This window comes from Gopherus evgoodei, chromosome 5 (assembly GCF_007399415.2).
Source record: "Gopherus evgoodei ecotype Sinaloan lineage chromosome 5, rGopEvg1_v1.p, whole genome shotgun sequence".
NCBI lineage: Eukaryota > Metazoa > Chordata > Testudines > Testudinidae > Gopherus > Gopherus evgoodei.
The window spans coordinates 57,032,744-57,055,930 of record NC_044326.1 but is presented as its reverse complement, the minus strand read 5'-3'; the positions used below and the strand labels follow the sequence as shown (position 1 = coordinate 57,055,930).

Genomic DNA, 23,187 nt, shown 5'->3' with positions numbered 1-23,187 from the left:
GTGTGATAAATATCCTGTTTCAGGGTGGATAACATTTGCTTGCAACTGTCGGGGAGGAACTTTCCCTCATTATACAAAATCTCACAGTTGTCTCAGGCCACTAGGGATAATGGTAGTGTCCTCCTTTGTACAATAGTTTGAGATCTAAAGCTTTGATCTACAAGAGGTCAATAACCCATAACATTCTATTAGAAGAAGAGAACTACCATTTTGGGCGTATGTTCTCATTCAGTTAGAGAGTGAGAATTCAGTGAACTCAAGTACATGCATAAATGCTTTCCTAAGCTGAGGCCTTAACGTTTGATTAAGCTGTTATTTGTGAAGAAACATTTATGTAAAAGAGATTTAAAATATATATGCACTATTTTAGCCTATGACATTCAAAATATGGCAAGTTGTGAGGAAGATCATTCAGATGGAATTTTCTGCACAGACCGGCATTTTGATTGCGTCAAATTTGAAACCCTGTCTGAGAAAGCATTGCTTTCACTACGTAAGTACTTTGCATGAATAGAATGACTCCCTGCTCATTCCTACATCATCAGAGAATTACATTTATTATTTAAAAGATTTCAGTGGAAAATGATAGACTTCTTCCTAGATTATTTTCCTTTTGAAAAGACACATTACTTGTTTTATATTGACTATGTTACTCACTTAGGATGAAATTCATCTGCACCTTTTAAATCCTATATGAACACTGTTTAGTCATCTGCCTATTGTGGCTATGTGGAGATGCTCTTACAAATCCAATGGTCAAATGGTATGGAGGGATTGAAATCTTTATTCCAGCCCCAAAGCTTCCAGGAGTCAATCTGGCTCATGGCACAACTTAGATCAGCCCTTTCCTTGAGGGTACTCTATATCAGTGGTAGGCAACCTATGGCACAGATGCCGAAGGCGGCATGCTAGCTCAGTGGCACTCACACTGCCCAGATCCTGGCCACTGGTCCAGGGGGCTCTGCATTTTAATTTAATTTTAAATGAAATTTCTTAAACATTTCAAAAAACCTTATTTACTTTACATATATAACTAAACTATTGTTGTATTATAGACTTATAGAAAGAGACCTTCTAAAAATGTTAAAATGTATTACTGGCACGTGAAACCTTAAATTAGAGTGAATAAATGAAGACTCGGCACACCAATTCTGAAAGGTTGCCAACCCCTGCTCTATATAATGCCCCTTCTCAATGGCCCCACGGGGTCTGTTCCATACCCCTCCTTCCCCATCATTCTTCCTCTATTGGAGCCATGAATAGATGACTCAGCTCTAAGACAGCCATGTAATTTTCCATGCTGTGAGAATTTTCAGTTGCTCACTTAACAAGACTTTATGGCCTGTTTGGACTGTCAGCAAAGCCAGAATCTGAAATCTGGTCCTGTGTATCAAAATATTTGCCCTTTAAGAAAGGCCATTATGTTTAGATACTAAAACATTGGAGGTACCTGAAACTCCTGCAATCTAGTTTGGTATGTGTCTGCTACCTCAATTCCTAAAATTAGAGAAACATATTATTTTCTTTCAAAAAGCAACAATTATTCCAAAAGACTTTTTCAATGCAATATCCAACTGTAAAATAAAAAAAAACTGAACCCAAAACCCTGTTAACTTGGAACTTGCCTCTTGTAATTTAGTCATTGTAATATAAATTATAAATACAAATATCCTTGAGGGATTTCATGAAGAGAACTGTAGCACCAGAGATTTGATATTGAAGCGTTGAAAAAAATGAAAGCAAAGTTTAAACTTGATAACCAGCCATACATTTACTTTTAGTCTCTCTCTTACCTCTCATACTACCTTATTTCTTGAATCCATTGCAATAGCATTCAATACTTAGTGTAGTTTAAAACTGAGAAATAAGTTCACTTATCTTTCCTTTATATACTTTTGTTTAAAATAAAATCCTGTTTCAGCTAATAGTGTCATACAATGTTACCAGCTTTCGCAGGGTAATTTCACCATCCCAGATTTTGCCTATGCCCCCAAGAAAAACTCATAGGGATGAGCTTTATCTGAGGAAAGTATCTAATGATCTCCTCATTAACTTCCTCTCAATTCTTTCATTAGGGCCTGGAGTTTATTTCCCTGTGGAATACATCAGCCCCTCAAACCAGGCAGATTTGGAGGGTGGATATCTGCACGATTCCTGGCTTATCCACCTGGGGGCCATTTGCCTCTGTACTGAACAGGCCTCTAGTGCCATCCCTTCTTCCTCCTACCAGAGTGTGCCTCGGATGTAGCTTCTTTCTGGGCCCTTTTTCCCCCAGAGGGGAAAAATAATACAGCACCAAGGTGTATTATATATTCTTCCTTAGGTCAATTAAGAGGGGAACAATGATGGCATTTTAACATCAAGAACTGGGTGGTGGTGGTGGCGGTGGAGGAAGGTGAGTACGGGAAGCAGAAATCTCAGGGGAAAACTGGAGTCAGAAGAGTGCTTGATCTAGTAGCGAGAACCAGAAGACAAATCTACCTTTCTTAGTGATCTTGGTGACCACTAGTCCTACTGTGAGAATTGGCATTATTTTTTATTATTCAAATCACTGGTGCTTATCAACTGTAAAACATGTTTCCTGAAGTATTTTTATTATTAAATTAATAGCCCACGATTATTTTAAAGTTGTTTATAGGGGGTTTAAAATTTTTTAATATCAAGAAAAATTACAGTGTAATATTATATATTCAGGCTCCTTCTATAGTCTCTTCAGGCAAAATTCCCATTATTTTCAGTGGGAATCTTGCCTGAGTAGGGGCAATGGGGTTGAACCCTCTATGTCTAATTCTTTGCAGGTCCAAAAAAGGTCACAGATATTCAAGGAAAACAGAAATGTTTTATGCTTGCCCTCAGTGTTCTCTATCTCCTTGTGTTTGCCATTGTCTTCGTAATCATCAGACTAGCAGGTAAACATTTCTATTTATTATACCAAAGGAAACAAACAGGAATGGGTATTTCTTAAAGAGATTTAGTAAAGCATGATTATGCCTGGAATGATTTTTACATCAGTGAAGAGCTAAAGTATGACTTAAGATTTGAATGTGCACTGTATACTAGGGTCAAATTTAATGCAGTGATGGTTAATGCTCCTGGATCAGCTAAGCCCCAGTAGTTGTGTCCATCCACCCATATTTGTCACTGCTCCAGAAAAACAATGCTGCCTTCTTTGTGCACTAGAGTAGATATACTGGTTGTCATGTTTGCCTTTCTCTGTCTCCCTTGAGAACCAACCTTCATTTCCTCTGGGAGCACCATTGAGTAATTCCTTCAGGTGAAAATCCAAAGCTAATGCAAATTGGAAATAAGACACAAGATTTTAGCAGCAAAGTTAATTAATCATTGACACTGCCTATTGAAGGAAGCTGTAAATTCATCATAACTTGGAGATTTGAAATGGAGTCTGGATGTCTGTCTAAAAGACGTGCTCTAGTTCCATCACAAATTATTGGGCTTGATAGTTTTCACATACGTAGCTAAATAAATAAATAAATTCTCTCCACTGAAGACATTGTTGGGCAGTAAATTCTGTGTTCTGTCCTATGTAGCAAGTCTGACTAGACGATCAATGTGGCTCTTCAGGCCTTAAAATGTACTAATCCCATCTAACAGAAAGCTGTCAGTTATGAGCCCTCTGATGGTTCATGAACATTGTTTCAAAGTACAATATTAACACCCTACTGTTGCATGGAGTTCCATGCTGCTTACAGGTGGCCACTTGTGCTGACACAGAGCCATTGACTTCCATGGAGGCATCACATGAGTGAAGAATCCACCAATATAGAGCTCCTTACAGGATTGGGGCATTTTTTCTGTATATAAAAACCACTCTCCTGTGTAAGTGTAAAGATCATTAAAATTCTTTCTTTGCTGGAGCTGTCTTATGTTAAAATAATATCTTTCGTAGTACATAATTCCCAAATTTTACTCTCTCTCTTTCAGAAAGGTTCTTTACTGCTGAATAAACATGTCCCTTGTATATGTTTCAAGTAACTGTTTTTTTGTATCGCTAATAAGGCAAGGCTACATCTTCCTGAAAATATTCCATTAATATGTAAATAACTGAACTCCTTTGTGTAATGATTGGGGGCCTGATTCGAAGACCATTGAAGCTAATGGAAATAAACCATTGACTTTGGATAAAGCCCTGAAAAGAAACAGTCAAAGTAAATATATCCTTTAGAAATCACAAATAAAGACACTGAAAGATTAAAAGTGTGTGGGTTGGATAGAGCTGTGAAAAGCACAAGACAATATAAATGGAACACCAAAATTGTCATTATGGAAAAGATGTCATTTTTTGAGTTTTGTGGCAAAAAAATCTGGGCAAATCTTTAATCGATATTGACAGATTAAATAAAGTAGCCTACAGTACATCTTAATTAAATCCTGAGTACTGAGAGGCATTCAAATGTTCTTTGGTACAAAAAATATTCTTTTATTATACTCATTTCTTTTTATGATACACTTAATAGATTTTTTACCATTATGACTATTGTAATTTTCTTTTTACCAATTAAAATGGGACTTTCTAAGAACTGACAAGAAAATAAAAATTATCTGGCATCCAGATCTGCATTGCATTTTGTTCCCCATATACAGTATATCATGATGCAACACAGAGACAGTGGGAAACTTCATATCAAAGTGCTTTGCTCTCCCTGTTCTATGAGGAGTCCAAAGAAGCATATTGGCAGACCAGCCACAGATAGACTGGCCTGTATCTGGACTAATGTAGTCCCATCAGAAAGTGTGCCCCAAAGATGAGCATGAGAGATGGAGGGACCCAGAACAACAGCTACCATGAGGCACTACAGTGGCTCAGGTGGATACAGAACTAAATGTCAACCTGACTCTAAAAAAAAAAAAAAAGATTTTCCCAGTGGAATATTTTGCCAAAATCAGTCTTTTCCCACAGAAAATTTAAATGTGGACGAAATCTATTTTTTTCAATGGGAAAATAGTTAGTTCTAAATTTTTCAACAAGCCCCAATTGTCATGATGAAACATTATGAGTCAGTGTCACCAAGAGATGACTGAAAAATCATTTAAAAATTCAAAAATTAGGGGACCAGAAGGGAGAACTGGTGTCTTGAATTTTCTCCAGAAAAACTTGTTAAAAAAATCAAAATTTGAAAAATGTCAAACAGCTGTAGTCATGTAGTGATGCAATCCACAATGAAACTATTGCCAAATCGGGTCAGGATGCTGCACTATGTTTACTTTGAGGCTCTCTGGAACTCCATTTCATGCAACATCTCCTCTCTTTTCTCCTCCCTCCCCCACTTCTCCCATCACCCCAGATACTGAAAGTAATACAACAATATCCCACTTACATCAGACCAATTACTCAGTATCCTTCTGAAACCTCATGTGTATCATGGGAAGAGCTTTAGCCTTTCTGCCTGGGACCATGAAGAGTGAGGGGAGCCCTGGTCAGGCTCTTGCTCTCCACAAGTATCACATTTGGTATTATAAGTGCTGCTCTAGGACAGCAAGCTGAATATCTTCACTCTGCAACACCTGCCGTCCCCTCCCCAATAGCCTGAAGCATGAGAGAGAAAGAATCAAACCCAGTTTTCCGGATCGCAGCACAGGCACTAACCACTTACCCAGGGCACTTTTCTCATATTGCTTGGAAATTTACAGTACCTGTTTCCATACAGATTTGGGAGAAATCACTTTAGCAACTGCGACAACCTGCAATAACAGTTTTCATACATAGGTTACAGTCAAATTTCTTTCTCAGTTGGGTGAATGTGCCTGGGGAGAGAGTCACAAGAGTGGAACTGAGAAGATATAGTTCACAAAAAATATTTAAACCCCTCCACAGTCACTTAGTGTAGGCGCTATTTACTTTCTCTCCAATGAGGCTGTTATTTCCTGATTCATGTATGGTCACACAGAGCCATTAGACTAGATTAACCACTGGTGTAACTCCACTAAGGTCAATGAAGTTACATCAGGGATACATTTGGCTGAACATGTTTACAATGCTTGGATGCAGGGCCTTGAACCAACCACTGAAAATCTGGAATCTCTCTGCACTCCTATTCAACGAAATCAGAGCAACATTTCCAGTAAAAAGCTTTTAAAGGAAACACAAAGGAAATAGTTACAAACAAGCTACTTTTAAGGTTGACATTGATTGATCCGAAAATGTTTCATTTCATGTAAACTACAATCACTGACTATTAATGCTGACAAAATTTCTAAAAATGGGAGTATTTTTTTCAGTTTGCATTAGCACCCATTTCACCAACAATACAGAACCCACTGCGTCTGCCTGGCATGAATAATAAGCATGTGTCAGTTTATCTGCATCTAGAATTAAGTTGTGGAACTTGTCTCCAATGAAATAGATGCTGAAAAATCAGCCTGCCCCTCCATATCTCTTCAGAATTGTTCTGAGAAGTAGAGAGATGACACAATACATAGATGATTTAACTCTGCCTCATCATGTATCACATAAGGCACTTAACACTTGTGGCCATTAATTTACTCACCCACAAGTTTACCAGTGGGGGTAAAAATAAAAAAGATCCTAGAAGTGTGCGGTACTGAGCAGCTGTGAATGTCTCAGAAACATCTCATCACAACAAACATTAATTGGCTCCCCTGTTGGCCATCCTATCGAGAGACTGAATGGATTTAAAGATTAATGTAGTCTTTCCTTGATAGAAGTGGTCTTTCTAGACCTTCACAGAGTAAACTGGTGTGCAGTACTGGCAAATTTGTATGTAACTGCCTAGGCTGTATATGTTCTTTGAATAAATAGAAGACTTCAAATCTCTATCTGTTAATCCAGCACCTTTCAAAAACACTAACTTCACCAAAAGAGTCATTATCAGTGGCTGCTTCAAAATATATGTCAGATTTGAAAAGCAAAATCTATATTCAGAAGAGAAGAGCTCCATTTAAGCACTAAGACAAGCTCTATGTGTTAATTATGTCTATTCTTGTTTTTTTCAAGCATCCAAATTGTGAAAGCCACTTCACCGAAACAAGTAGAGATGTGGAGGAAATCCTGGCCCCATTGAAATCAGTGGGGGTTTTGTCATATTTGTATCCATGATCTCTACCCCCAAAGCTCAAGGACAAACTTTTAAAATGTGGGTGGTTAACGTTAGCCACTTAAATTAATTTCACTGATTTTTTTTTCAGTCAGGGCAGGCTCCAGGCACCAGCCAACCAAGTACGTGCTTGGGGAGGCACCTTGGGGCAGGGCGGCGCTGAGTTTTTTTGTTTTTTTTTTGGTTCGTCGGGGCAGGGTTGGAGGGGTTTTTTTTGTTTGAGCGGCGCAGCTCTCGACAGGGCAGGGGCTGGCGCGGTGCTCAGAGGGGGGCGGGAGCATGGCGGGGGGGCAGGGACTTGACGCTCGCGAGGGGGGGTACAGCAGGGCTGCACTCTTCTTTTTTGCTTAGGGTGGCAAAAAAGTTAGAGCTGGCCCTGTTTCCAGTGAGCAGTTCTCATAATTTCATGGATTTTAAAACCAGAAGGGATCATTAGATCATCAAGGCTGATCCCTGTGTGCATAAGGCATTGAATTTTCATACAGTTACTTTTGTACTGAATCCAATAAGTTGTGTTTGACTAAAGCATATCTTCCAGAAAAGCATCCAGTCTTGGTTTCTCCATCGTTTGATGTGTTCAAATCACAACTTTCCTTGGTAGTTTCTTCCAGTGGTTAATCACTGTGAAAAATATTGTGCTTTCTGAATTTGAACATCGCAAGTGAGTGTCCTATCAGACTGCATCTTTCTCTCTCTTAGTCCGTCCTGTTGAAGCTCTTCCACTTTGCATAATGATTAAATATTAATTGGACCAAAGAGAGAGAGAAACTCTTTGGCAGGAGTGTCAAAACCAGGGGGACTAAAGGGTCCGTGCTTGCCCATTTTTTAATATGGGCATAATTTGGGGGGCAGGTGGCCATGTTGCCCCCAAAAACTGCAAGCCTGAGGCAAGTGCAGTGTAGTGTAGCCAGAGGCTACGCTTCACAGCAGGGGAGCCAATGATCACAGAGCCAACCTCTTCACAGTGGGGGAACTGAGATGGGTCTTAGTCATCCCTTATAATGAGGCTTGGTCCCTCTTAATGGCTCCGGTCCTGCTCCTCCTTTTTGCCCTGAGCCTCTGCCCCCTGGCCAGGCTGGAAGCTGGAGCTGGACCATGGTATGAGCTGCACAGAAAGCCTAGACTTCTATGGGGAACCCTGGACCCTCCATCTCTCCTGGGCGGGGGGCTGGTGGGCCTAAGAGCAGCCGGTGGGCCTGAGAGCAGCCCCTGGCCCATGTCCCTGCCCTCAGGGCACACTACCCAGGCGCTCCTTGCAGGATAGAGGTTTAAGAACAAATACAAAACTATAAATTAGGTCACTGATGGGAAAAAAAAAGATTGAGGGAAAGGACCAGGGTAACAATAAGATCACACTCAGAAAGGTCCATGTGGTTCTCTTACAATACAGTTTATTTAAATTTTTTATCTCACATGCTATGCCAATTCTGTGGGAACAAAGTAATTTTAACCCATAATATAAGGAATGCTGAGGTCCTGGATAACTTATTTAAGAACAAATTATACAGTCTTGATACTTAATCTATTGATTTCATTATCTCAGAACACTGTGTGATTAAATAATTGAAGAACTAGCAATAACAGTTGTATTTTCACTTGGAACTTTATTCAGTTCACGTATCCGAGATGGAAAAGAACCTGAAGAATGACACTAATCTAGTTAGTGAGAATAACATACAACAGAGCTTCAATGGAGATTCTCCTGGCAAAGCAAGAGAAGGAAAAGAAGAGCAGAGAAAAATCATCATAACTCACACTGAAGCTTTACATCAAATTGTTAAAGAGATTTCAGAGCTGAAAACTAACCTTCACCAAAAGTCAGAGCATATCCAAAATCTAAGCACAGCAACTGAACAAAAGCTCTGGGAGGCTGGCCTTCAGATTAACACCTCAGCCTTAGCAATGCAAGTTTTTCGGAGGTTGATAGAAGATGTTCAGATCTCATTTAGGTTTCTGAATTTGACATTAGCTGATGTTCAGTCTGCTGCAGAAGACAGGAACAATAAATACACAGGAGAGTTCCTTAAACAGCAAGAGGTAGGAAGCTACATTGATTTTGTAACAAGATTTAAGGCATTGATAGGATCCCCCATCCACTGGCAAAGAAAAGGTAATAGCTTTGCCTTGTAGATGGTCAGATTGTTGTTCTTATGACTTATTTTGAAATACAGTTTCAGAAGGGCAGAGGGAACAGCTTTTCTTTCTGCAAGTGCAATTTATACCTACAAAATTCATTCTCATATTTTTGCACCAGGAAAATGAACTACATATGCAAATCAGACAACCTAGACCTCTTTCTACTTACCTGATTTGCACCTGACCATGAGATAATTAGTGCAATTATCCTAATTTTCATCCACAAAAGGAAGGATGTCCTTTTGAAAAATCGCCCTGTCCCAAAGAGATCATGTTGGTGGGTTAACATTTTGTTCATTTACTTACATCCCAATAGGATTTAGGCTTTAAAAATCCTGCTAGGCATCTATCTGCATCTTTAGTTGCATTAATAAATACCTTTGAAAATCTGTCCCTTAGGAGAGTAAGTCTCATTGAAAGTCAATTGGACATAGCTTTCTAAATGCGTAAATCACTTTTGTAAATGAGACTTAGATTGTGAAGTAGAGCTTTGCAAATAACTGATGGAAAATTAAAAAAAAACAAAACATTTTGGGTTCAACCAAAATGAAACTGTTTTAAAATTTTTGGCAAACTGAAAATTTGAAATAATATATAGTTGAGGGCAAACAAAACATATTATTTGACCTGAAAGGAAGAATCTTGCTTCATTTTCAAGCTTTAAATATTTTTTTAAAATAAAAGTGAATTAAATTTCAAAGTGAAAAGTCATTTCAAATAAAAAAAATAAACATTTTGTTTAAAAAATGTCAGAACAAGATTTTTTTTCAGAACTTTTGTTTGTTTTTTCAGCTGAGATAATTCAGTGAAATGGACTTGAAATCACTAAATGTTTCTGTCAATCCAAATCTGCATGTTTCAGAGGAAAAAAAGTATTGGCCAAAAAATTTCACCCAATTCTACTTCCAAGTTACTTAGACGGTTTGGAAATAATGTACCCAGAAACTCTTACTAGTGACTATAGTCCTGTACACTAGTCAATATAATAAACGATCAGACATAACTATTTCTTTTAGACAAATATAATGTACCCTTCTTTCTGCAGCAAGTTTTCAAGCATAACCATGCAGGTACTGTACTTAACTAAATGTTAAAAACCAAGGACCACATTCTAAACTAGTCATTCACATGTGCAAACTGAATGCAAAATGCTGCAAAATTATAATGGTAACACTTCACAATCATTTTCTGCTTCCTGGACAAAAACCTCAGCTGGCCAAGATACATTCAGTGCAACTAAACAGTGGGTGGGGCTTTAAGGCAGCTTTGCATTCCTTCTGTTCGAGAGTCTCTCAGGAGAATGAGCTGATCCCTAGCATAACTTAAAGCAGCTGAGGATCACAAGGACATAGAGGGTATGTCTATGCTGCCTTTAAAAAGTACAGCTGGCCTGTGCCAACTGACTTAGGCTCATGAGACTTGGGCTAAGGGGCTGTTTAACTGTGGTGTAGACATTCAGATTCGGGCTTGAGATGAATCTCTAGGACCTTATGAGCTTGGAGCCAGAACATCTACACCACAATTGATTATTCTCTTAGCCTGAGCCCCTTAACCTGAGTCAGCTGAGTCAGGCCAGCTGCACGTTTTTAATTGCAGTGTAGACATACTCAAAGACTCCCTTTTCCCCAAAATGCCCCCTCCACAGAGTAGGGATGGCATAGAGCTGCTCTGCTTGGGAAAAAAAAAAGTATTACTCTACATGAGTGAGGCTGGAAAAACTGAGCCCCAGTTTTATATGGCATTTTGCAAGCTAGACAGACCTCAGTAGGAGAAGAGTAAGGCCAACACTGAGCACTTCTGAAAAGCCCATCCACCTTGCATTGTGTATATTGGCCACCTCCGTCAAGTTGGAAAGAATCTAACATAGTCTACTAAGAGTTTGAAATAATTTGGTAATGTTCTAGGGAAGACTAACCTGATTTCTAATAACTGAACAACACTGTATTTGCACAAGAAATCCTGAACTGCCAGCAAATATTATTTGAGTTTTAATGAATTTTAATGTCTTAATATCAATAAGGGGCACAAACTTGTGAAACCTTGCTCAAGGGAGTGGTCTTTTCTCATTGGCATAATTGATTTATTCTCAGGCAGATTCTTTTCTCACTTTTCTTTATTTGCCATGTCTATCCCAAACAATATAAAAAAAATTAAAAGGGATTACTCAAATGAGTAAAGCATTGGACCATCAGTGTTAGAATGAAATACCTAATGATGTTAATATATTTTTACAGGCTATCACAAACCTATGGGATCATTGCTACAACACATCAGCAACCATTGTTACCATAAAACAACAACAAAGCAATCTGGAGCAGGACATTAAAGGTGAAGTGAAACTTTTGAATAATATCACAAATGACCTCAGATTAAAAGACTGGGAGCAATCAGTAGCATTAAGGAATATTACATTAGTGCAAGGTAATTTCTGGTGGTTCTTGTAATGAGACTAGGTTAAAAATATTTAAAAGTTATCATAAGTGGCAAGAAAGGACAGGGTTTAAACAGATAAGGGAAACTGTCACTGTAACTGCGATCCTGTACGTGCTGTGGTGGTAAATACAGGACATATTTCTCAAGCAATGTCAATTCCCATAGATTCCAATCCTGCAAACACTTATTCCTGAATTTAGTGTTATGCTCATTTGTGTTTACAAGTTCAAGTAGGTAATAATTATTAGCAAGATTAGAATTACTGTAGCAAAACAGAACAATGGTCGATCTAATTCAGCCTTCTGATTCCAGCAGTGGCTTATGATGGAGGCTTCATATTTGCTGAATGAAGCAATACTACTTTATAGGGGTAAATTCATTCCTCACCCTTGCTGGTGAACCCTGAAGCATGAGCATTGCTAAGCTGATTCATGAAATGAGATTATTTATATAAATGTCTATTCTTTTTGAGAAGCTCCCTGATTTGCTATTGTGTTACTCCAGTTTTACATATGTGTAAGTCCTTTGATTTCAATGGTGTTACAACAAGAAAAAGCTGGAACATCACTGTGATGAGTTAGGCTCATAGATTGCTGAAGGCCAGATTCTGCACTGAGAACTTCATGCACTAACTCCTGAAACTTGGCAGAAACCCTTTGACTTCAGTGGAGATCTACCCACATGATCTTCAGTGCCGGATAATGACCTAAATGCCATTCTTTCTATTTGCCAAGGGAATTAAATGTCCAGGGCTGTCTGGATTTTTTTTCTCAATTTTATACTTAATTATCTTTCAGAGAGAATTAGTCTTGAAAAAATGGTAAGTTTTACAATTAAATTGGTAGATTAAAAATGCAATTATAGGCACACATTGGACTGCACATTCCTTTAACTTTGCTTCCCTTAACTCCAAATGAAGATGGTGAGGATAATTGTCACATCAGGTCTATAGGCTGATTGTTCTTGAGAGAGACAATTAATGTGAAAAAGCTAGAAAATTATCAAGAAGTAAATGAAAGCATGATCAGACAACAAGCAGAAAAAATAAACATTTTTCCAGACTATTTTCTCATGAGATCAAACTTTATTTTCAAATTCTCACTGAAACAAAAGGAAAATACTTTAAATTTTTCAGTTAAAAAAAAATCCAAATCTCTATTTCATGTTTCTTGTTGTAACAAAACCACAGTGTAACACTCACATGAATAATATACAATGTACCCATCTAATGGTAATGTTTATAATTGCAGATGTTTTGCATTGCTCTGGTTGGTTATGTCAAATGACATAACAAGGTCCTGCAATGATGTTGACACTGTTAGAGAATTAAAGAAATTAGACTGGTTCTTATCGGAACCAGTGTGAGAATGTGTGTTTGACATTGCAAGCTGCAGGTTGACAATAGCAAACTGCAGGGTTGATTTAGTCTTCAAAAACAGAGAAAATAAACCTAAACAGAAGTAAAGGTATGTGTATATTATGGAGCAACATATATATATATTATTGCAGTTGATTTACACAAAGTATCAGATTTTACGCTGAAAACATATGATAAAAAAGTAATAATCTTCCCTGTTCTTTGACAGCTAAGCAGTTTATACTTTTAGAAAGAAACCTGACCATTTACAGTGGAGTAAAATGTGTTTCAAAGATCGTGTAGTTGTTTTCCTCCTTTTTATTATATCTTCTCTGTTGAATTCTTTAGGCATTATTCTAATAAACACATTCTTATATGTTGCTTTGAATATTGCTATGACAATGCACTTTTTCACTCAGGCCTGGTCTACACTACACATTTAAACCGATTTTGACAGCGTTAAACTGATTTAATGGCACACCCGTCCACACTACGAGGCCCTTTATATCGATATAAAGGGCTTTTTAAATCAGTTTCTGTACTCCTCCCCGACGAGAGGAGTAGCGCTAAAATCGGTATTACCATATCGGATTAGGGTTAGTGTGGCCGCAAATAGACGGTATTGGCCTCCGGGCAGTATCCCACAGTGCACCACTGTAACCACTCTGGACAGCAATCTGAACTCGGATGCAGTGGCCAGGTAAACAGGAAAAGCCCCGTGAACTTTTGAATTACATTTTCTGTTTGCCCAGCATGGAGCTCTGATCAGCATGGGTGGCGATGCAGTCCCAAATCCAAAAAGAGCTCCAGTATGGACCGTACGGGAGATACTGGATCTGAGCGCTGTATGGGGAGACAAATCTGTTCTATCTGAGCTCTGTTACAGAAGACGAAATGCCAAAGCATTTGAAAAAAATCTCCAGGCTATGATACAGAGTCCACAGCACAGTGCTGTGTGACAAGCGTAACGGAAAGCCAAAGAATCAAATGGACGCTCATGGAGGGAGGGAGGGGGTACTGAGGACTCCAGCTATCCCACAGTCCACAGAAGTCTCTGAAAACTATTTGCATTCTTGGCTGCGATCCCAGTGCCTGTAGGTTCAAACACATTGTCCGGCATGGTTCAGGGTATAGCTCGACAATTTACTCCCTCCCCCCACCAGGTGAAAGAAAAGGGAAAGAAATCGTTCCTTGACTTTTTTCAATGTCACCCTGTGTCTACTGAATGCTGGTGGTAGACGCGATGCTGCAGCAGTGAAGAGCAGTACCTGCTCCTCTCCCCTCCCCGGTGGCAGATGGTACAATATGACTGCTATCTGTTGTCATCATCAGCCCGTGAGTGCTCCTGGCTGGCCTCAGGTGAGGCTGGCCGAGGGCTCCTGGGTAAAAATAGGAATGATTCCTGGTCATTCCCAGTAGATGGTACAGAACGGCTGGTAACCGTCCTCATCATAGCAACTGGGGGCTGAGCTCCATCAGCCCCCTCCCTTTCCTGTGTAAAGAAAAGATTCTGTACTGCCTGGACTATCATAGAAGCGGGATGCTGGGCTCCTCTCCCCTCCCCCGCACCGCTTAATGTCCTGCCTGGACTGTCATAGCAGCAGGAGGCTGCCTCCCCCTCATTTTATCTCACTAACAAGTCAGTGTTTCTTATTCCTGCATTCTTTATAACTTCATGACACAAATGGGGGGGACACTGCCACAGTAGCCCAGGAAGGTTAGGGGAGGAGGGAAGCAACGGGTGGGGTTGTTGCAGGGGTACTCCCCGTGAATGGCATGCAGCTCATCATTTTTGTGGGATCTGACACGGAGCAGCTGTGCTCTCTGATACACTGGTTCTCTAGTACACTTGCCCCATATCCTAGGCAGGACTGACTCTATTTTTAGAAACCATAAAGGAGGGATTGTCTCGGGGAGTCATTCCCAGTTTTGCCTTTGTGCCCCTGGCCGACCTCAGCCAGGGGCACCCATGATAGTGGCAGACAGTACAGAACGACAGATAACAGTCATCTTAGTGCCAATTTACAATGGCAGCAGATGGTACAGAACGACTGATAACCATCTCTGCTATCATGCAAAAGCAAACTACTGCTGCTGTGTAGCGCTGCAGTAATACCTCTGTTAGCGGCATCCTGTACACATACGGTGACAGTAAAAAAAAAGCTGAATGGGCTCCATGGTTGCCATGCTATGGTGTCTGCCAGGGCAATCCAGGGAAAAAGGGCACGAAATGATTGTCTGCCGTTGCTTTCCCGGAGGAAGGAATGACTGATGACATTTACCCAGAACCACCTGCGACAATGATTTTTGCCCCATCAGGCACTGGGATCTCAACCCAGAATTCTAAGGGGCGGGGAGAGATTGCGGGAACTATGGGATAGCTACAGAATAGCTACCCACAGTGCAATGCTCCAGAAATCGATGCTAGCCTCGGACCATGGACACACACCGCAGAATTAATGTGCTTAGTGTGGCCACGTGCACTCGACTTTATACAATCTGTTTTACAAAACTGGTTTATGTAAAATTGGAATAATCCCGTAGTGTAGACATACCCTCAGTTGCATAAAGTAGCTATGCTGTTTTCTTTTCATCCTCTTCTCTCACCTTTAGTTCCTTTCCTGTGCATTCCACCCAAACATGACCTTCTGTGTTTCAGGTATTAAGGTTTAGAAACTCCAACCTCTAGGTCTTTGGTTAAGCATCTTAAATGGGGGCTATACTTAGTTTTCTATCACTTGTATGCAGTAGTATCCTTATCAATGTTGCAGTGTTTGAACCACCACAATGACAGATTGATCTTTTTCTGAATACTGCTAATGAAAAATGATAAGCCTATCCTTTCACATATGTAAGAAATTCATGATTTACAGTAACAGTGTATCATGTCCAATTCTTTTAAAGGTGATAAAGGTGTCAGGAGATCAAGGTGTAGAACAGGGGTATGCAACCTATGGCATGCATGCCAAAGGTGGCACACGAGCTGATTTTCAGTGGCACTCACACTGCCTGGGTCCTGTCCACCTGTCTGGGAGGCTCTGCATTTTAATTTAATTTTAAATGAAACTTCTTAAACATTTTTAAAACCTTATTTACTTTACATACAACAATAGTTTAGTTATATATTATAGACTTATAGAAACAGACCTTCGAAAAACATTAAAATGTATTACTGGCACGCGAAACCTTAAATTAGAGTGAATAAATGAACACTCGGCACACCACTTCTGAAAAGTTGCTGACCCCTGGTGTAGAAGGAGCTCATTGACTAAGAGATACATTGGCTGTCATATAATGAATAATACTGGGAACAAGGTACACGTACTGAATACTCAGTAAAGTAACATTTACGATCATGTGCAGAGCCAGGTGAAAGGTTATTTGGTCGAATCTAAACCTTACTGTACAGAAAAGATTTGCTTTAAATTCAGAAAATATGAACCATTCTATATGGATCTAGTTCATATTAGCTTGCTGAACAATCTTTCCAGCTGCCTAATAACTGGTGCAACCAGGCTGATAACTGTATGTTGGTGGTATCTATGGCGTACTGGACACTTGACTTTGCTTATTTTTTTGTTTTAGATGAAGACAAATCATTTCATTTAAAAAACACAAAAACAAACAGAAATTGTCAATAGGCTACGGGGTGTGTGTGGTATTTGTGTGTCTGTGTGTGTTTAAAAGAAAACTCAACAGATTCTGAGAAATATACTAAATAAATATCAGATAGACTCTAGTTACTATTTCTCTAGTAATATGGCTTACTGGAATAGATCTGTTTCAGCTTACTGAATGTGAATTTAAATGCTGAGCAGAATACAAATTCACTTTAACCTTTGCTGTCAGCAACTCTACGTAGTTTATTTGTATGTTGTCTTGGTTTTTATCATTTTTCTATATGCTTTATTTGCTAAAATCTGTAGCATAATTAATAAACTTTAGAAATTAAAGAAGATAAAGGGAAAGATTATTCCCTTCTAAAGGAATAAGAGAGGACAGTGAATAAAATAATTGGCTCTTAATTCCTCGTAAGTATCACAAAAACACTGGGTAGTGTTTCAAAGCAAGGACCGTATACAGGATGATGTGATTTTTACCTTGTCTCATGAAGCTAGAAAAAGCCCAAATATATAGCACTAAATTATTTTCATCATTTTTAATTACGTAAATCTCTATCCATCCTTGATCAATGTATTGACCAGTCCAAGTTTAATTAGAAAAACAATTTGTTTTCAATGAAAAGCAGGAGTTTGGTTCCTGACTGTCCTTCTGATCATTTTGCTTAAGAAACCAATGCATCAGCTGAGTTATAAATTAGAAAGCCTATCTATGGGGATGCCTTGTCCTTGAATATTCTGCCAGATGAGCTTTATCCTGAAGAGTCAATCTGCTTGACTGCACCTCTGTGGATCTTGACAATAGTGCATTAATGTCATAAGCCAGGGAAGTAACCAGTATTATATCAAAGTCCACAACCTTTGCTATTATGAAGGATCAGCATTTCCATTATAAACTACTATCATCAAAGCTTTATAACTCAAACATAAAAGCTCAGTGTGTCTTACAACTTGCAAGTGGTTTTATCTTGGGAGCATCTTCTTCAGCTGTTCCTAAACTATAAATTTGCAAAATGAAGAGCACCAACATTTTCCCTCTTCTTTTTGTTTGTTTTGGGGGTTTTTTTTTGGAAGATGAGGGGCACGAGAAGAGATTCTTGTAAATGAAGTGTGAAAATGAACTTTTTAAGCCTCTTAAACGGGAAGGGGGGCACAGAGTTATTTGGTGGTTTGCACAGGTAAAAAACATTAAAGAAGAAGGAAGTTATAGAAACAAACATGGTTGTAAACTAATGACCAGAAATGGCTATAATGCAGTCTGAAATAGTAGGGAAGTGTGATATAAACATCGAGAAGATTATAAGATGATAAGTAACAGTCAGCATGGATTTGTCAAAAAGAAATCATGTCAAACCAGCCCGACAGCTTTCTCTGACAGTGTAACAAGCCTTGTGGATTGAGGGGGGTAGGGAGTGGTAGACGTGGTATATCTTGACTTTAGTAAGGCTTCTGATAGTGTCTTGCATGACCTTCTCATAAACAAACTAGGGAAATACAACCTAGATGGAGCTACTATAAGGTGGGTGCATAACTCAATGGAAAACCTTTCCCAGATAATAGTTATCAGTGATTCACAGTTGAGTTGGAAGGGCATATCCAGTGGGGTCCCATAGGGATCAGTTCTGGGTCTGGTTCCACTCAAGGGTTAATGCCTCTTTTACCTGTAAAGGGTTAAAAAGTTCACCTAACCTAGCTAACACCTGACCAGAGGAACCAATGGGGGAACAAGATGTTTCAAAAGGAAGGAGGGAAGCTTTCCTTTGTTTAGAGTTTCTGTTTCAACTGGAGTGAAAAAGATCAAGGAACCAGCCTCTTATCAGAGTAGTAAGTTTTAGAAAGGAATAAATAGGTTTATGTTTATTTCTTTGTAACCTGTCTTATGCAATTAGAGGTAGAATCAAATTGGGTATTTGAGTATATTTCTGTGTAACTAAATTTGTGCCCAGGGGAACATCCTCTGTGTTTTGAATCTGTTGTCTGTGAGAGTAGCTGGTATGCTAATCTCTCCCAGAGGGTTTTCTTTTACCTTTCTTTTCTTTAATTAAAAGCCTTTTTCTTAATACCTGATTGATTTTTTCCTTGTTTTTAGATCCAAGGGGGTTGGATCTAGATCCACCAGGAGTTCGCGGGAGAAAGGAGGGGGGATGGTTAATTTCTCCTTGTTTTAAGATCCAAGGGATTGGATCTGGACTCACCAGGGAACTGGTGAAGGAGTCTCTCAAGGCTACCCAGGGAGGGGAAGGTTTTGGGGAGAAAGGGAGTGATACAGACACTGAAAATTCTAGATGGTGGCAGCGATACCAGATCTAAGCTAGTAATTAAGCTTAGAAGTGTCCATGCAGGTCCCCACATCTGTACCCTAAAGTTCAGAGTGGGGAAGGAACCTTGACATAGTGAGCAGCGGTGAGGGATTTTTAGGAACCAAAAGCCAGATTTTTTTTTTCCTCCTTTGAGATGCTGGGGAAGCAGTGAAGGAGAGATACCCTGAAGGCAAACAGATAAAGGTTTTTCTAACAAGGCTTTGTTAGAAAGGATTTCCTGCTGGGCTTAGCTGCAGGGTAATTAACAGTTTGCAAAAGACAAGTTACAAACCAGTTTTCTGGTCTCTTCTCATTCTGAGAAGTCCAGTTAAAAGCTGTGGGTATTTTTTTAACTTCACAAACCAAGATAGCTCAGGTAGAGCAGGGGGACATGTCAAACAAAGGGAAAAAAAACAAACTACAGGAGCTGGAATTAGTCAAACTCCAGGCTGAGGAGAGCCAAAAGGAACATGACAGACAGATGGCCAGAGATGAGGCTGCCCACAAAAGAGCTATGGAGGTGAGAGACAAAGAGATGGAGGAGAGGGAAAGAGAAAGAAAACATGAACTGGAATTAGCAAGGGCTAAGCAGGATGTACCAGCCAACCCTAACAACCTTTCGCCTGGTACTGTTTCCCATCCCAGAAAATTCCCCACCTACAAGGCAGGTGATGATACTGAGGCCTTCTTAGAAAATTTCGAAAGGTCCTGCCATGGGTACAGCATCCCTACAGACCGGTACATGATAGAGCTGAGGCCACAGGTCTGTGGACCCTTAGCAGAGGTGGCGGCTGAAATGCCTAAGGAACACATGAACGATTATAAACTTTTTCAAAACAAGGCCAGAATTAGAATGAGGCTAACACCTGAGCATGCCCGTCGGCGGTTTCGAGCCCTAAGGTGGAAACCAGATGTGTCATTTACCCAACACGTCTACCACATTGGAAAGAACTGGGATGCCTGGATATTAGGAGCAAGTGCTAACTCTCTGGAAGAGCTGTCCTTCCTAATGCAAATGGAGCAGTTTGTAGAGGGTGTTCCTGAGGAAATAGAAAGGTACATCCTAGATGGGAAGCCCAAAACTGTAACCGAGGCGGGGGAGATTGGAGCCAAATGGGTGGAAGTGACAGAAAAGAAAAGAACTACTAGCAGTTGGAGCGAATATCAGAGGGGGCAAACCGAAACTAAACCCTATCACCAGGGGCAACCCAAGGCCCCATCTACAACCCAAGGAAAGCCCAAGACACCTTATTGTCCTACCTCACCAGTCTCCAGCAACACACCTTGGCCCAGTGACCCGTCAGCTGGGCGATGTTTTAAATGTAATGAGCTGGGACATATAAAGGCCCATTGCCCCAAGAACTCCAACTGATTACAGTTCATTACACCACAATCACACCAAAGATCCCCAGGCCCAGATGCCTCTGAAATACCCTCGGAGTGAAGGGAAACCTTGAGAGTGGGCGGAAAGAAGATTATCGCGTGGAAAGATACTGGGGCACAAGTGTCAGCTATCTACCAGTCCTTAGTGGACCCCAAATTCATCAACCCAGAAGCCCAAGTGACAATTCACCCATTCATGTCAAAATCTTTAAACTTGCCTACAGCTGAGTTGCCTGTCCAGTACAAAGGCTGGTCAGGAATGTGGACTTTTGCAGTCTATGACAATTATCTCATCCCCATGCTACTGGGGGAAGACTTGGCCAAACATGTGAAGCTGGCCAAGAAGGTGGGAATGGTCACATGCAGCCAGGCCAAGCAAGCTTCCACACCCATCCATGTTCCTGAGCTGTCCACCAGGGCCCCGTCTGTGTTACCAGGGACCCAGACAGAGGTAGTGGAACTGGATCTTCTACCCATGAATGCTACAGCCATAGTGAATCCAGTCCCAGAACCGGAGCTGGAGAAGCAACCAGCACCAGAACCATTGCCAGCACTGACTCCAGCACTTGCAAACCCATCTACAACTTCAACGCCAGATGGCACCAACGAGCCTGAACTGGCAGAAACAGCAGATAACCCTATCCAAGAGGCTCAACCAGAGCCTGAAATATCACATAGTGCACCAGCGGAGAGTGGTTCACAATCAGCGAAAACAACCCCATCACCTACATCGCTTCTAGAGGGACCAAGCCCAAGTCCACAGTCTAAGGAGGAACTGACGTCTCCAGCATCAAGCAAACAGTTCCAGGCTGAGCAGAAAGCAGATGACAGCCTTCAGAAGCTTGGGTGGCAGCACGGAGCACCCCACTGCCTCTCAGCTCTTCTAACCGATCCCGGTTTGTTGTAGAACAAGGACTTTTATACAAGGAGACTCCTTCTGGCGGACACCAGGAATACTGGCATCCTCAAAGACAGTTGGTAGTTCCAACTAAGTACCAGATGAAGCTCTTGAGCTTATCCCATGATCATCCCAGTGGTCATTCTGGGGTGAACAGAACCAACGACCAGTTGGGGAAGTCTTTCCACTGAGAGGGAATGGGCAAGGACGTTGCTAATTATGTCCGGTCTTGTGAGGTGTGCCAACGAGTGAGAAAGCCCCAAGACCAGGTCAAGGCCCCTCTCCAGCCACTCCCCATAATTGAGGTCCCATTTCAGCAAGTAGCTGTGGATATTCTGGGTCCTTTCCCAAAAAAGACCCCCAGAGAAAAGCAGTACATACTGACTTTCGTGGACTTTGCTACCCAATGGCCGGAAGAAGTAACTCTAAGCAACACCAGGGCTAAAAGTGTGTGCCAGGCCTTAGCAGACATTTTTGCCAGAGTAGGTTGGCCCTCCGACATTCTTACAGATTCCGGAACTAATTTCCTGGCAGAGATCATGAAAAATCTGTGGGAAGCTCATGGGGTGAATCACTTGGTTGCCACCCCTTACCACCATCAAACCAATGGCCTGGTGGAGAGGTTTAATGGAACTTTGGGGGCCATGATATGTAAATTCTTAAATGAACACTCCAATGATTGGGACGAAGCGTTGCAGCAGTTGCTTTTTGCCTACAGGGCTGTACCACATCCCAGTGTAGGGTTTTCACCATTCGAACTTGTGTATGGCCACGAGGTTAAAGGGCCATTACAGCTGGTGAAGCAGCAATGGGAGGGGTTTATGCCTTCTCCAGGAACTAACATTCTAGACTTTGTAAGCAATCTACAAGGCACCCTCTGACACTCTTTAGCCCTTGCTAAAGAAAACCTAAAGGATGCTCAGGAAGAGCAAAAGGCCTGGTATGATAAACATATCAGAGAGCGTTCCTTCAAAGTAGGGGACCAGGTTATGGTCTTAAAGGCGCTACAGGCCCATAAGATGGAAGCGTAATGGGAAGGGCCATTCACGGTCCAAGAGCGCCTGGGAGCTGTTAACTATCTCATAGCATCCCCACATCAACCCTAAAGCCTAAAGTGTACCATGTTAATTCTCTAAAGCCCTTTTATTCCAAAGAATTAAAGGTTTGTCAGTTTACAGCCCAGGGAGGAGATGATGCTGAGTGGCCTGAAGGTGTCTACTACGAAGGAAAATGTGACGGTGATGTGGAAGAGGTGAACCTCTCTGTGACCCTTGGACTTCTGCAGCGACAGCAGATCAAGGAGCTGTGCACTAGCTTTGCACCAATGTTCTCAGCCACCCCAGGACGGACCGAACAAGCATACCACTCCATTGACACAGGTAATGCTCACCCAATTAGAACCCCACCCTACCGGGTGTCTCTTCATGCCCAAGCTGCTATAGAATGGGAGATCCAAAGCATGCTACAAATGGGTATGATCTGCCCCTCTAACAGTGCATGGGCATCTCCAGTGGTTCTAGTTCCCAAACCAGATGGGGAAATATGCTTTTGCGTGGACTACCGTAAGCTAAATGCTGTAACTCATCCCGACAACTATCCTATGCCACGCACCGATGAGCTATTGGAAAAGTTGGGACGTGCCCAGTTCATCTCTACATTAGACTTAACCAAGGGGTACTGGCAAGTACCGCTAGATGAACCTGCCAAGAAAAGGTCAGCCTTCATCACCCATGCAGGGGTGTATGAATGTAATGTGCTTCCTTTCGGGCTGCAAAATGCACACGCCACCTTCCAAAGACTTGTAGATTGTCTCCTAGCAGGACTGGGAGAATCTGCAGTTGCCTACCTCGATGATGTGGCCATTTTTTCTGATTCATGGGCAGAACACCTGGAGCACCTGGAAAAAGTCTTCGAGCGCATCAGGCAGGCAGGACTAACTGTTAAGGCCAAAAAGTGTCAAATAGGCCAAAACGGAGTGACTTACCTT

At 40.9% G+C, this 23,187-nt stretch overlaps 1 protein-coding gene across 1 annotated transcript in view; it reads left to right on the top strand.

Moving 5' to 3' along the window:
- The first annotated feature begins 8,699 nt into the window (after positions 1–8,699).
- MSR1 (macrophage scavenger receptor 1) overlaps positions 8,700–23,187 on the top strand; it is a 35,457-nt gene continuing 20,969 nt past the window's right edge. The window contains exons 1-2 of the mRNA XM_030565065.1: positions 8,700–9,110; positions 11,444–11,630. Coding sequence (XP_030420925.1) covers positions 8,700–9,110; positions 11,444–11,630 — 598 coding nt within the window. The remainder of the gene's footprint in view (positions 9,111–11,443; positions 11,631–23,187) is intronic.